Source organism: Aricia agestis, chromosome 2, assembly GCF_905147365.1.
Source record: "Aricia agestis chromosome 2, ilAriAges1.1, whole genome shotgun sequence".
Classification (NCBI taxonomy): domain Eukaryota; kingdom Metazoa; phylum Arthropoda; class Insecta; order Lepidoptera; family Lycaenidae; genus Aricia; species Aricia agestis.
Genome location: NC_056407.1, coordinates 4,956,416 through 4,970,894, shown reverse-complemented (window position 1 = coordinate 4,970,894; position 14,479 = coordinate 4,956,416). Strand labels below are relative to the sequence as shown.

Sequence of the window (14,479 nt, the reverse complement as noted above, 5' to 3'; positions counted from 1 at the left end):
AATAATATATAGTGTCAAAATTAGTTCAATAATAAGAAAAATAAAATGTCAAAAATAATAATAATAATAATAAAATGTCAATTAGTCGAGATTACATTAACAATAGTATGTGATGTCATTTATTTCATTATAATAACAATAATTTCTAATGTCTAGGTTAAAATTAATGATAACTAAAACTCTTCATATTATTTTGATGTTATCATTGAAATAATCAGAAAGGTTATAATAGCATTTGCTTATTAAAAGTTCTTTGACTGATTTTTTGAACAAGTTTATACTGACATTATTTTTTCTTATAGATAGTGGCAATTAATTATAAACTAGCTGTTGCCCGCGACTTCGTCCGCGTGGACTTCAGTTTATAGCGCTCGATGTCAACAAAATTGGTGTCAAAAGCTTTTATAAAAAAAACCCTGGTACCCCTTAAATCAAAACAGCTGTGCAGTGTGCACATAATATTTCATTTTTTAAAATTAAACTGTATATATTATGCCAAATTTTAAAGCTTATTTAGCCCCCCAATTACACAACTTTACCCATAAACTATTTATCATTGATAGGTTTAAGGTTACGTCACTGTATTTATATAAAGTACTGACTTATTAAATAACTTGTAAAATAGAAATAACAATCGAAAAAAATCGAAACTCGAATGTGTCATGATACCACCTCTTATAGAAAGATGTTGGGCAAGCGTTAGCGCGATGTAAGAGCCATCTAGTATGAATTTTTGGAACTAACTTAATTTGAACAAATTTTCGTATTTTCACCCCCTTACAACCCTTTTTTCCGGTAAAAAAGTAGCCTATGTCCTTTCTCAGGCTTTAGACTATCTGTATACAAAATTTCATTACAATCGGTTCGGTAGTTTTGGCGTTTGGCGTAAAAGCGAGACAGACAGAGATACTTTCGCATTTATAATATTAGTATAGATTTTGGATGACATACCTAATACACTTTTACAAACAAGTGACGTTTTATAATTGTTTGTTTATTTATATTTATATTTTTAATTTATTTTTCAAAATATTTTAACGGTCCTTATTAGTTTTGTCGTTCTAAGCGCACCGTGTCTGGCGTCATTTATTCCTTCATACCCTATACAATATATTCTACTTACCCTATTAGATTCGTCGTTTCCTCGCCCGTCGTCTCTACAAGCGCCTGCGCATCGAAGCCCGCAGTCTTGATCATGTGAAGAGCCTCAACAAGGGTCTGGAGAACAAGATCATCAGCCTGCAGCAGCGGCTTGGAGACGCGCTAGAGAAGGCCAGGGGTGTTGAACCATTGCAGGCGCAGATTGTTGAGCTCAGGTAAGTATTTTCAAATTTCTTGCCAGGGTTTCCCAACTATTATAAATGAAGAAAAGCCAGGACGTACTTTCGGACATAATATGACCTTGTTTTACCGAAGGTACGTCCTTATGTGTTCAACACTCTTCAAAGAACTTGGGCCTTTATCTTAACGAAGGTACGAGAAGATATTATTATACTCTTTTTGTGGTGTATTATATTTTAATAATTACGTTATATTTTTTCAACAGGGCGAAACTGGAAATGCACAAAGCGGTAGAAATAGAGGCTAAGGCGCTCAAGGAGAGCATAAACAGCAAAGAGAACCTCCTCACTAAACTACAAGCGGAACTGGCGGAGGAGAAAGAGAAGAATAAGAGAGTGTTAACGGAGAAGAAAGAATTGGAAGAGAAGTATAAACGAGACAAGGAGGCGCTGGCTTCCGAGAGCGAGAAGTTAGCGAACGAACTGAGAAGCAATAAGGAGCATTATGAACTGGCTTTGGAAGGTAAAATTTATGCTATTAGAAGTTTGTTTCCTTGCAGGTAAAAAGGGCAACATCTAACTAAACAAAAACAGCAATAAAGAGGTAGCACTAGAATAAGCAAAGTGAATCTTTCCTTATTTAAAATTCGCGGCACTCGTGTTACAGGTTATGACACTATTGTGAAGTGACTTGATAAGAATATCTTTTGCTTTTTGTATTATTATTTATTTCGTTGCAGATCGACTGTCGTACTCAATTAATTCCATCGTGAAAATCTTACTGAAAATATTTTTCAATGAAATCAGTACAAGTTAGATGGCTCTTGTCCGAAGCTTTTTTATTTTTTATTTAGTACCTAATTCAAATCATATACATATTTAGGATTTACAACTTTAGTCACGTTTTGTATTTTTTTTTATTTACTTATTGTTTTATACAAAAAAGCTTTATATTATTTAATTTTTAGTCATTTATTTCTGTATAAAAATTGTAAAATTGTAATGATAAAATAAAAAATAGACGTTCAATCAACTGTCATTTGCATGTAAAACATTTGTCGATATTAAAATCAACAGAATCTAATTGATTACCGCCTTTTATATGATAAGATAATCCATATTATCTGGCTCGATATTTATTATTTGTCTGCATTGTAATCACAACCGAATTACAACACTCTAAGATCCAAAATTGTCTACAAGTCGATAGTAATTAGCAATATCCATGCGAGAATGCAACTAAGCAAAGTGTTGTTCAGTTTGAGGTGTAGTTATAATGAAAATATAAAGTATGTATTATTAATCATGTGAAGATGTAGGCAATACTAGTGCTTAGGCTTTTAACTGAGTGGCTAAAATGGTCGAGCAATCGTCAAATGAGGATATCAAAGAGGCTTACACGACCGCCGACGCGTACGCTGTTTGGTCGAAAGAGTTCCATCAACGTGCTAACTTTTGGAAAGGTTAACTAGTTTTAACCGTTCATTAGAGTAATTAAAAGTAATCCAGTTATTGCCGTCGTAATACGTAGTTTGTTAGTAGAATAACATCGTAATGATAAAATTTTTGTCGTTGTTTATGTTTATATCGTGACATTCCAATTTCCAACTAGCGTATATTATGGTAAATTAAACATTTCTAAAACTTTATAACTTCAAATAAAATAAATAAGTATTATGTATGTTAGTAGTTAAGTAATTTTTTTTGTGTAAACAATTTATTCGTTTATTTGTTGTAGAAAGGGACAAACAGCACGAAGCAGAGAAGAAGGCGTTATGTCTAGAACTAGAGGCGGAGAGACAGAGCCGACAGAAACTGCTCTCTTCGCAGTACGAGCTGCAGGAACGACTTGATACTATACAAAGGTATGTTCTTAACATTGTAAACTTATTTGGTCTAGAGAGAAATAAACAGAAGTAGAATTTCCATAATTTTATTTTGAAAACACGACGCGATGTAGATAAACATTTAGAATTGAGTATTAAAAATTAAAAAGCTTATACGGACGCTGTTAAGCATTTGTGTCTCATCCCACAAAGAAAATACATGTTTTTTAGATCATTTAGAACTTAACAGCGACCATAATTATATTGTAATCGTTATTTTATAAATGCACTTTATGACACAGTGTTTTTCTTCCATCCAATTTTGATAAACATTGTTTTGTATTTTGTGAAGATCTACAACTTATATTTTATTTACAGAGCTCCTGCACCAAAAGAACATCGACGCTCCCTGTCCGATGCTAGCACAAACTCACAACAAGAGAACACTGTTGAAGATGTAAGTCACAAAATTTTACAACAACTGCAGCGAATGGTTGTGTGGCGGTACCCACAATTCGCCTAACATTCCTGGATCGCGCTATCGAAGTTTTCTGAGCGCGTCGGTATATATACGACAGCTGAAATGTGTCACGTGGGCTCCGGCCTGACCGAGCATAACACCTCGCTCAGTCGGAAGATCTTCCTTTGTGGCGGCCTAGCATTATCTCACATTGGTGACCCTCGACAGAACACGCCTCCTTCATCATCATCACAGTTGTGCGTTCTTGTACGCTCGAGCGTGTACTCACACGATCATTAATCGCACGCACACTCGTGCGTGCACATATGATTAATGAATATAATATGATGTTCTTATACAACGCAATGATTATTTAGTCTAAATACATTTTATGCTTCATAATTTAAATAAAGTATATAAAAAATGTTTGTAGGACTTCGGGTATGGATCCGTCCGTTCTGTGGAGACTACGAGGCCCGCGCTAGAGGCAGTCAACTGGTCCGCCGGCACACACAATGGACCGACACCGGTAAGTTTTAACTTTTAACCGACTCAAAATATGAGGATAATATATTTCCCCTTCAGAATTTGTGAGCGAAACCACTAAATCAGTCACAAAACTTAAGATGAAATGTCAAGTTTCAGGCTTTGTATCTTCGTAAATCCTTTTATTTGGAAAAAATAATGATATGCGAAAATTTAATTTAGGTTAATTTATGTTATTATGTAATTTTGTAGATGGCGGACGCTGGTCTGGTGCTACGTATGCAGAACAGAATCTCCGTGTTGCAGGGAGAGCTCTCCAGAACTGCTAAGAGAGCCGCCGATCTCGAAGATAGACTTACAAGTAAATCCAGTTTAATAATTTTAATAACTAGTGTTTTGCTTTTGCAGGGAGGAAATATCATTTATCAGCGTCATTTAGTAATGTAGTACCCGAATGGTATATATTTCACTTGGAAGAAAGCAGTACGGCGCGCGTTAAATATGGTTTTTTCAAGCCAGGACTTTTTGGTCATTACTGATTTGTAATTTACTTTTTCATTTAAAGCCGCATTTTTTGGAGACTTAGGGCCTGTTTCACCACTTCCTGATAAGTGACGAATAGGCTATCCACCAATTAACTTGACAGATCAAGTATGGATAATCTGTCAAAAAAGTTATGAATAGCCTAATCGGCACTTTATCAGAAAGTGGTGAAACAGGCCCTTAAAATGACTTTTTTTATAGACCGTCTGATGTCACCGCCGTCGAATCCCGACACGGACAGGTTCAAGGTGGAGGAGCTGGAGATTGAGAACAAGAAGCTCCGAGAGCATCTGAACAGGCTGCGGGCGGCCGGCGATGGCAACCAGGTCTCTAAAGAGATTCTAGGTGAGCTAAAAGTATTAGTTACAAAAATACGCATATCAGAGTATACAGTGAGATTTTTCTAATTGTGAAGACTTGAACATTGAATTTCGTCGAAAGTCGGTTTATTATACAAAGTAACAAAGCTGTGGCGGTACCCACAATAGGTAAGATGCTATATTTTTAATTTATGTGTTTATTTTAAACAACTCCATGTAGAATAGACCACAAGTATATTAAACAAATTAAAACACTGGAATTTACTGCAAAAAATGTGGTTTAAAATTGTCAATTTAAATTTCATAGTCTCTATGACGTCACTACTGTAAATTACATTTATTGACAATGGCCCCACCTGATCGTATAGGTCAGTTAACTAAAGCTGGCAATTTCACAGTACTTCACATAATTTCACTATAACTGTATAGTGAAATTGATAAGTGTGAAATGTGTACTGTGAAATTGTTTTTTTATAAATAAATGATTTTGTAGGTAGATTAGAGTCCCGAACGCTGGCCGCGCGCCGATTACACGTGACTGACTTGTAAAATCACGCAGTATTTATAAACAGTAGCAAAAGAAAAGATAGAGAGACGGGCAGACTTTTCATGATGCGTATGCGGTACGACGTCTCGCCGCGCGCTTATTCACAGACACTACACAAGCGCAATGTGTAAATGTGTTGATCGTGCCTGCTTTAGTTAACTGACATGTACCTCTCAAAAAGTTGTCATGCCCCGCGTTCCATTTAGCGTTAAAAACGATCAAAGCGCTCAAAATGGAGACATTTTGATCGTTTTTAACGCTAAATGGAACGCTAGGATAGCATGTGTGACGTCACTGAACGCTGATTGGTGTTTTGAAATCCGTTCCGTTTCAAGCTACTTTTAATTTGTAATTTTTGTAAAAAACAATATATTATAAAATATTGACCTTGCAGTGAGTGGCCCTTCTTTTATATTTTTTTAAACTTTTAATAGCAAAATTTTCACATATATTATATTTGCATGTTCCCTATTAGCGCCACATTCCTGCTTTGCCTACGAATAATAAAAACTATATTATTCGTAGTGCATTGCGCTATCGAAAGTGTGTCGGTATATTATACAATGTGTAACAAAATTAGTAATAATATTTTAGGGTGCGTATGTGTTTCTTAATATAATATAGAGTTCAATGTGTAAGTAGTAGCGCTGAAAGAGCAAAATTTTTTTGTGATTTGTATGGGTAAGTGTCAGCGCGTCATAAATTTTTCCATACAAAGGTGAAAAAAAATTACTCTTTCAGCACTGCTACTTTCACAGCGAACTGGGAACCCATACACACCCTAAACTATTATCACTTAGTTTTGTTACACCCTGTATATGACAGCTGAAATCAATTACGGGGGCTCCGGCCTGACCGAGCATAAAACCTTGCTCGGTCTGAAGATCTTCCTTTGCGGCCACCAAGCATATTCCCACAAAGCTAACAGTAAAAATTACAGCCAAAAAAAATTGTGTCTAATATGTTGGGACTTTTATAAATATGGGGGATTTTTATAAATAACATGAATTGAGTCGATGGATACCATGGACTTTATTCATGTTATTTATAAAAATCTAAAACCATACGTATCGTGCCGTATGTAACTACTCGAAATTGAACTTTATTCTGTAATACACTAGAAGATACATTACTTTATCAGAGTTGAGAAAAATGTGCGTCGAAAAGGTTGTCGATTCACGACTTTGATATCAGATATAATAAATCCGGTATCTATTCTAGACACGTTGAGCGCTATGCAGAAGGAGTTGGACAGGCGGCGCGATGAATGTATACAGCTGAAGAGCGTTCTCACACATCAGGTAAGGATTACAGTATTAATTCAAATATTATTCTGAGTAATGAGTGCGGTCGCGGGATAGAAAGAATCTAGAGCAGTGATCTTTAAGCTGGTGATTACCTGACCGGACTTTAAAAATACGTGTTAAAACTTCCTGGAACCCTGGACCGTAGTCTATTTCACTCGCGTGCGCCGTGCACACATGCTGTCTCACGCTCGGGTGAGACGGTCTGCGATCGAAACGTCATTAGACTTGAGAATCAGAACCCTGATTTATGTTTTAGAACCTCTAAGACTAAGGACCTGTTTCATCACTTCCTGATAAGTGAAGAGTAGGCTCTCCACCAATAAACTTGACAGATCAAGTATGGAGAATCTGTCAAAAAGTATTCTAAATTCAAAAACTATTCACATAGCCTATTAGGCACTTTATCAGAAAGTGGTGAAACAGGTCCTAAAGGTTATAATGTACAACAAAATTAATTCCTAAAAACTTGTATTTACCGGATGTTATAACATATTATCAAATTCCACAGATCCTAGTTTACGATTACGAAAAAAATTGTTTGTATAAGCTGCGTGACATGCGTATCTTATGCTTGATGTATTTATCTTTGTGCAGATAAAAATTTATAGCATCAATGTTACATTTTTTCCTATTTACAACTTTCGCTCAAACTATTTACATATAACTTTTAACACTAAAATTATATCGTATGGTTATAGATAAAAAAACAGAATTTGTAAAATTTGTTTTCTAAATCCATAATAAATCTTTAAGTGACATCATGCAAATAAAAAAACATCTCCTATAAACATTATCACGAAATATTCGTGGTTGATACAAACAATGTTATCTATGAGTCAACATTTGCTCGTCAACACAGCCGACAGTTGTTTTGTAAGAAGAATACTGAGATATGGACTTTGTTGAAATATAATTAAGGATCAAATTACTTTGACATGATCTCCATAAATATTAATCTTATATATTTTTTAATTTTCACCATAGTTTTGTATGAACTGTCAGAGTTAAGTAGGCATGTAAAATGACTGGTGTGTTTATGAAGACGTTGTTTTTAGACCAGCCCTTAAAACGTGTTGTAAAGCCAAAGAAAAAGGTAAAAGCATCCTTAAACCTAGGTCATAGACTCTATGACTATGGCCATAGACTCTATGACTATGGTCATAGACTCTATAGACTCTAATATTACTAAGGTAATAAATAGGTCATAGAGAATTCCATAGTTAGGTTTAAATTTCAATAACTCTAGATTTGGTCAGTTAACTACTGAAATTTGAAACTCGGCATAATATTATAATTAAAAGCACAATTAGATTAAAATTGAAAAAGACCTTAAAATAATCTAGGAATAAGTAGGATTAATAAATCATTACTTAGGAGTAAATATACAATGAAATACAATAATTTAATTGTTTTAAATATTTTGTTCAAGCAGAAACCATGGTTCCAAGCATTGAAAAGTGTTGTGAGTAAAATGGCTCTTGCCATATTTACTAAGTTTCGAATTTTGTTTGCATAGACGACGTTCCATTTTGTTGCACCTAGACTGTTTATTATTGTTATTTTTTAGGTTATAGAATTGTCGTTCTATACAATAAATTATGTTATTTTAAATACCAACTTTTTATTTTAGTTGTAAGTTTATTTTATTTTAAATTAATAGACAAGCGTTATTAATAAGTTTTTCATATTCTTTTTACGCTTCCTTCGCTGTTGCATGGTATTTATTTTTTGTTATTTTCTTGTTTATTGTTATTGCCAATATTTTGTTCATGTTATTTAAATATGGGCTTTATATGTATAGACGGTGAATCTGAAGTCGCTTGCGTCCAACTACGGCTCTGACGTGGACATCATCAACGAAGATGGCGAGCTGGCTACCGCGTATGAAGCCCAGAAGGGAATCAACAGGTATGTAATAAAATATTATATAATAAAAATAATAATAATGAAATATATAAATAAAATTTACAAAAATAATAATTAGATTTGAACAAATGGTTAAGTAAATATATGAAAAAGAGAAAAGGTAGTTTCAGCTTATAAATAAAATATTTACGCAGCGTGTAACTATTCTGTCTTTATCTGTTATTTGACTTGTCTAATATAATATCGTAATAATATATCTATTGTCTTGTTTTTATTAGAAAGTGGGTTTAGGTTTAGTCTTTAACTTTTATTCATTTGCAGAGCACTACAAGAAGAACTGGTTAACGAGAAGAAATATTTCGCGGAGCACCTCGCATCCGCCAAGGCGGAGATTGAGAAGCTGAAAGAAGACAATGAGAAGTATCAGAAGTAAGTCTTGTAGTCTACATGTAGGTAGAATATGTTTTTCTTTCACTTCAGTAATGATATATTAACACTAGCAAATAGCTGATTACATGGTCGTGATATGATTTTAACGCCATAATATAATATATATAGTTAAAATTATCTTACAGAAAAGAGATTTTTATGTAGATATTTTAGGGTGGTTAACTCTTTCGTTACAGCTTAGAAGAAGAATCGTCCATTTCATCTTTCAAGAGATATTTGAAATTTTTGTACCCTGGCAACACCACACAACCAGTCCTACTCTGTGATAATATCCTAATGAATATGACCTACGCTGTTTTTAATATATTTTCTGAATAATTTTAACTTATTAACATATCACATAAAAAAATGAGGTAGACAATATTTATATTTTTTTATTATTATTATCGCACCAATAATTTAAAATCATGGCAAATATTTAATGCCTGCCCTTAATTTTTGAAAGCTGTTGCTACCTATGATAAATACCATCGTTAGTGTGACAACTTTAAAGTCTTTTGGTTCTCTTCAGGACCTTACATCAGTGTACCATGAAAATCCATTACAAGAGTAGAATACGATGTGGTCCCTTTCGTGACCAAATATCAGTGTGCTAAAACATAAACATTTCATCTATTTTAAAGTCTTGCAAAACATTAAAAAAATTTAAGCTGTGTAGCCAATTAATACTCTTTTAGTTTGTTCAACTACTATATCAGTGTACCAAGCCATCACATAAATGCATCACAAGTGTGACCACTTCAATTAGCGATGGTTCGTTTCGAGACTTCATATCAGTGTACCATGCAAATGCATCACATTCACAAGTGTAACCGCTTTAGTTGACTGTGGTCTTTTTCTGGACCTAATATCAGTGTACCATATAAATGCATCACAAGTGTAACCATTTCAATTAGATATGGTTCGTTTCTAAATTTCATATCAGTCTACCATACAAATGCATCACAAGTGTAACCGCTTTAGTTGACCGTGGTCCTTTTCTGGACCTTATATCAGTGTACCATACAAATGTATCACAAGTGTAACCGCTTTAGTTGACTGTGGTCCTTTTCTGGACCTTATATCAGTGAACCATATAAATGCATCACAAGTGTAGCCGCTTTAGTTGACTGTGGTCCTTTTCTAGACCTTATATCAGTGAACCATATAAATGCATCACAAGTGTAACCATATTTTCAATTAGATATGGTTTGTTTCTAAATTTTTTATCAGTGTACCATACAAACGCATCACAAGTGTATCCGCTTCAGTTGATTGTAGTCCTTTTCTAGACCTTACATCAGTGTAGGTAGTAGGTACCATATAAATGCATCACAAGTGTAACCGCTTCAATTAGCTATGATTAGTTTCTGGACCTTATAGCAGTATAAACCATATAAAGGCATAATAAGTGGAACCATTAGAACGCCATTTCAATACATATATTAGTATACCATATTATGAACTCAAAATAATAGAACCATAAAGTCAGTGTGCCATAAAATCAATATAAAATTTAATCACTTGCGTCTAATCCAGGAGTCAGGACATAAATAATATCAGTGTACCATTAATTGATTAGAACACGATACAACGTGTAACCAATTCAAATGTGGCTTATCGAGCAGCAGTGTACCATATTACAGAACATTAGTTGAAACCCACGATGTCTATATCCAGTCAGGATATATAAGTCTACCATATAAACCTTTTAAAGCATTGTAATCACAATGCAACGTGATACTATAGAGTATTTAGAAAACTTGGAAGATTGTGGCCCTTGTCGGAACCATAAAACAGCAGTGTAACCATTTTCTACTTAGGGATCTTTGACGTTAGACAAGTGCAAAACGTCATGGACCATCACGATAAGTGTAACCATACCTCTAGATGGTAAAAACCATCAACTGGTCCTGTTCAGGGCCTTATAATATCAGTGTTTTACGTAGTAACAACAACAGTAAAAATATGTCTTAAACTTTAAATCAAAGTAACATATATATTTTTTTATTAATTAAAGTTAATGTCTAGACTGTAGCATATAATATTGAAACATATAATCAGGGAATATTAAAGGAAATGAAAACAGACTTAAAGACTAATAATTATTATAATCTTTCAATTTAAACATTAAATTAAAAGTATTTCATTATAATATGTAATTTATTACACAATATAATATTTCTTATAACACAAACTTAGCTTATGAACAAATAAATTTTAATTTCGTTAATAAATTAAGCATAGTTTTAATGTAGCGGATAAAGTAACGTCATCGCAAAGACAAACATTTCATTCTTCATTGGTAATATAATATTTTGTGTGTGTGTAGGTTATTGAGCGTAGATCTCAGCCAAGAGCCCAAGAACAAGAGTCAGGAGTACGCACAAAATGAGATCATACGACTGGCCTCCGAGAGCCTTGCTATTCAGGTAATCGTTTCAAGTACTTATTATCAATGTTTCCTTTCAGGCAATAGACAAAGCAAACTTTCAATAATAGTTATATCTTGACTTAACTCATGTTAAGTCAAGATATTACTGAAACTTGCCTAAACATAAAAATATTATATCAGCTGTAGCCTAGTACAGCCTAGTACAGCCACTCATTTGCGCCGGTCTGAATTAAAAATGTGAATGAGAAGGTATGATTTTTACCACAGGATTAAAAATAAATATTGGCGATTTTCTAAAGACCTGCTGGAATTTTTAGACGCCCCCATGACAATGTCATCCAAGTCATCCAGACTTGGATGACATTGTCATGGCGGCGTGTTTAAGAAACAGCACTCAAGTGACATTTTACAATGTGGCGGCGTTACTTCTCATTTCGGTGAAATGCAGCCTTGTAAGCCTGTAAAAATATTCCAGATTTGATATAAGTAGATAGTAGATACATATTATTTTGTGTGTGTGTAAAAGATACATATTATTTTGTGTGTGTAAACAAAATGTGTGTGTGTGTTATCAGGAGCGCGTGGACAAGCTGTCGGAGAGCTGCCGGCGGTACAAGAACCAGATCCGACTGCTCGTGTGCAAGCTGAAGGAAGCGGGCATTGATGACGTCACAGACATACTCGAGGGAAATGGTACTATTTTTATGACTAACTAGCTGTTGCCCGCGACTTTGTCCGCGTGGACTTCAGTTTATAGCGCGCGATGTCAACAAAATTGGTGTCAAAAGGTTTTATAAAAAAAACCCTGGTACCCCTTAAATCAAAACAGCTGTGCAGTGTGCACATATTTAATTTTTTAAAATTACACTTTATATATTATGCCAAATTTTAAAGCTTATTTAGCCCCCCAATTACACAACTTTACCCATAAACTATTTATCATTGATAGGTTTAAGGTTACGTCACTGTATATAATATAAATTATAAAGTATTGACTTATTAAATAACGTAAAAAAGAAATAACAATCGAAAAAAATCGAAACTCAAATGTATGTTGATACCACCTCTTATAGAAAGATGTTGGGCAAGCGTTAGCGCGATGTAAGAGACGCACGGCGCCATCTAGTATGAATTTTTGGAACTAACTTAATTTGAACAAATTTTCGTATTTTCACCCCCTTACAACCCTTTTTTCCAGTAAAAAAGTAGCCTATGTCCTTTCTCAGGCTTTAGACTATCTGTATACAAAATTTCATTACAATCGGTTCGGTAGTTTTGGCGTGAAAGCGAGACAGACAGACAGAGATACTTTCGCATTTATAATATTAGTATAGATTAAATTGGTATAGTGCGGCTGTGGAACATGTTGATTCGTCCATTGACTCAAAGCTACTAATTGTCTCTTTCACACCTGTATGAATATAGTTATGTACAGTACTCCCAGATTAATAATGCGCATGGAAATCTTCGCTAGTTCTCGTAATCACGGAAACACCCGAATCTATGAAACGTAAGAGCCCCAAACAATGCACTTGCATTTTGCACCTTGTTCAAAGGAAATAGAAGTAAATATCATTATCATATAGCCGGTGGCTGTCCGCCGTCGCCGGTCCGTCAATAAGTGCTTAGATAACTCACCGGGAAGCCATCGCGGCGTTACCATGGTAACGTCCAGTCAACGTCAGGCGTCTGTACGTCGCTGGGAAGCGCTGTTTTTCTTATAGTTTAGTTTAAAACAGCGCTTGTAGCGACGTCTTCCGACGCTCGGGAAATACGACCGTTTCCGAAAAATTACGAAAATTTCTATGCGCATTATCACTTTGGGAGCACTGTATTGCAATCTCGCAATCTTTTTGAGCATGACTGGAAAAGATGGGCGAATAGACGAATATTTTTCAGTTATGTAAGAATTATTACCGTAACAATCTTCAATCCCCCGTATACTTTTTGAATGTAATATTACACAATATTGAATTTTTTTTTTCACAGATACGATAATATCTCAAAACATCTCGACGGTGGATCTGGCGCCGGTGATGAGAAAGAAAGAGAGAGAGTATCTCGGCATGTTCGAGTACAAGCTGCAGGACGAGGGCGTCATCATCAAGAAGTTGATCACTGGTATGTGGTCTGCCTAATATATTTCCGTTGTCTAATACCTGTAACCTGTAACACAAGTCCTACAGGTACTTACACAGGACCAGACTGACGTGGTGTGAAGCGTCAATAGATATTATATTATATAAAAAAATGTCTCTGAGTACGGCAGTTAGTTTATTACTATTTAATTTAAGTATTAATTTTAAAGACATTTTAAATTTTTATTTAAAACTGAACTACAATTATTTCATCGTCTGAATTATTTAATATCGCAACAGTAAATAAACGTTCAAATTTTCAATCGCCACGGAAAAAATACTGCTGTGATGGTCATCTATGAATAAAAAACTCACACTATCTCCATATGCATGACAGACCTGAAGCCTCGCACGGCTATCACCCTACTGCCCGGTCTTCCGGCTTACATCCTGTTCATGATGCTGCGGCACACGGACCACGTGGACGACGAGCCCAAGATGCACCACCTCATGAAGGCCATCCGACTCGCTGTCAAGAAAACGCTGAAGAAGAGAGTTGACAGTGTGGAGTATAGCGCCATGTGGCTCTCTAATATGTTAAGGTTGGTACTTCTGTCAGCTACTATAGTTTTAATGACGTTTGGCCCAGTATGCACCAGCTCATGAAGGCGATCTGAGTCGCAGTCAAAAAGATGCTGAAAAAGCGAGCTAACGGCTAATAGAGTGGAGTATAATGCCATGTGGCTCTCTGTTAACTTTTATAGTGTAGACTGTAGACCAGCGATCGGCAACCTTTTGACAGGCAAGGGCCACAAGGTGGCAAAACAAACTAAAGGCGGGCCGCAGACTTTATACTCGTATTAACACTATAAGCCTCAATAGGCTTATAGTGTTAATACGAGTATAAATCTAGAAAACCCCTCATTATACGTAGGTATAGCC

The 14,479-nt window shown here is 35.0% G+C and overlaps 1 protein-coding gene across 3 annotated transcripts in view; it reads left to right on the top strand.

Moving 5' to 3' along the window:
• Nucleotides 1-14,479, top strand: part of LOC121737275 (unconventional myosin-Va) — a 51,720-nt gene that overhangs the window by 31,537 nt on the left and 5,704 nt on the right. The window contains exons 21-35 of one of the 3 annotated variants that reach the window (XM_042128911.1): nt 1,132-1,316; nt 1,547-1,803; nt 3,019-3,145; nt 3,485-3,563; nt 4,000-4,095; nt 4,305-4,413; nt 4,797-4,940; nt 6,684-6,763; nt 8,202-8,231; nt 8,571-8,677; nt 8,957-9,064; nt 11,397-11,496; nt 12,035-12,152; nt 13,449-13,580; nt 13,935-14,139. In XM_042128911.1, the coding sequence (XP_041984845.1) occupies nt 1,132-1,316; nt 1,547-1,803; nt 3,019-3,145; nt 3,485-3,563; nt 4,000-4,095; nt 4,305-4,413; nt 4,797-4,940; nt 6,684-6,763; nt 8,202-8,231; nt 8,571-8,677; nt 8,957-9,064; nt 11,397-11,496; nt 12,035-12,152; nt 13,449-13,580; nt 13,935-14,139 (1,877 nt within the window). Of the gene's footprint in view, nt 1-1,131; nt 1,317-1,546; nt 1,804-3,018; nt 3,146-3,484; nt 3,564-3,999; nt 4,096-4,304; nt 4,414-4,796; nt 4,941-6,683; nt 6,764-8,198; nt 8,232-8,570; nt 8,678-8,956; nt 9,065-11,396; nt 11,497-12,034; nt 12,153-13,448; nt 13,581-13,934; nt 14,140-14,479 lie in introns of all 3 variants that reach the window. The other 2 variants (XM_042128902.1, XM_042128920.1) reach the window with 2 other exon arrangements.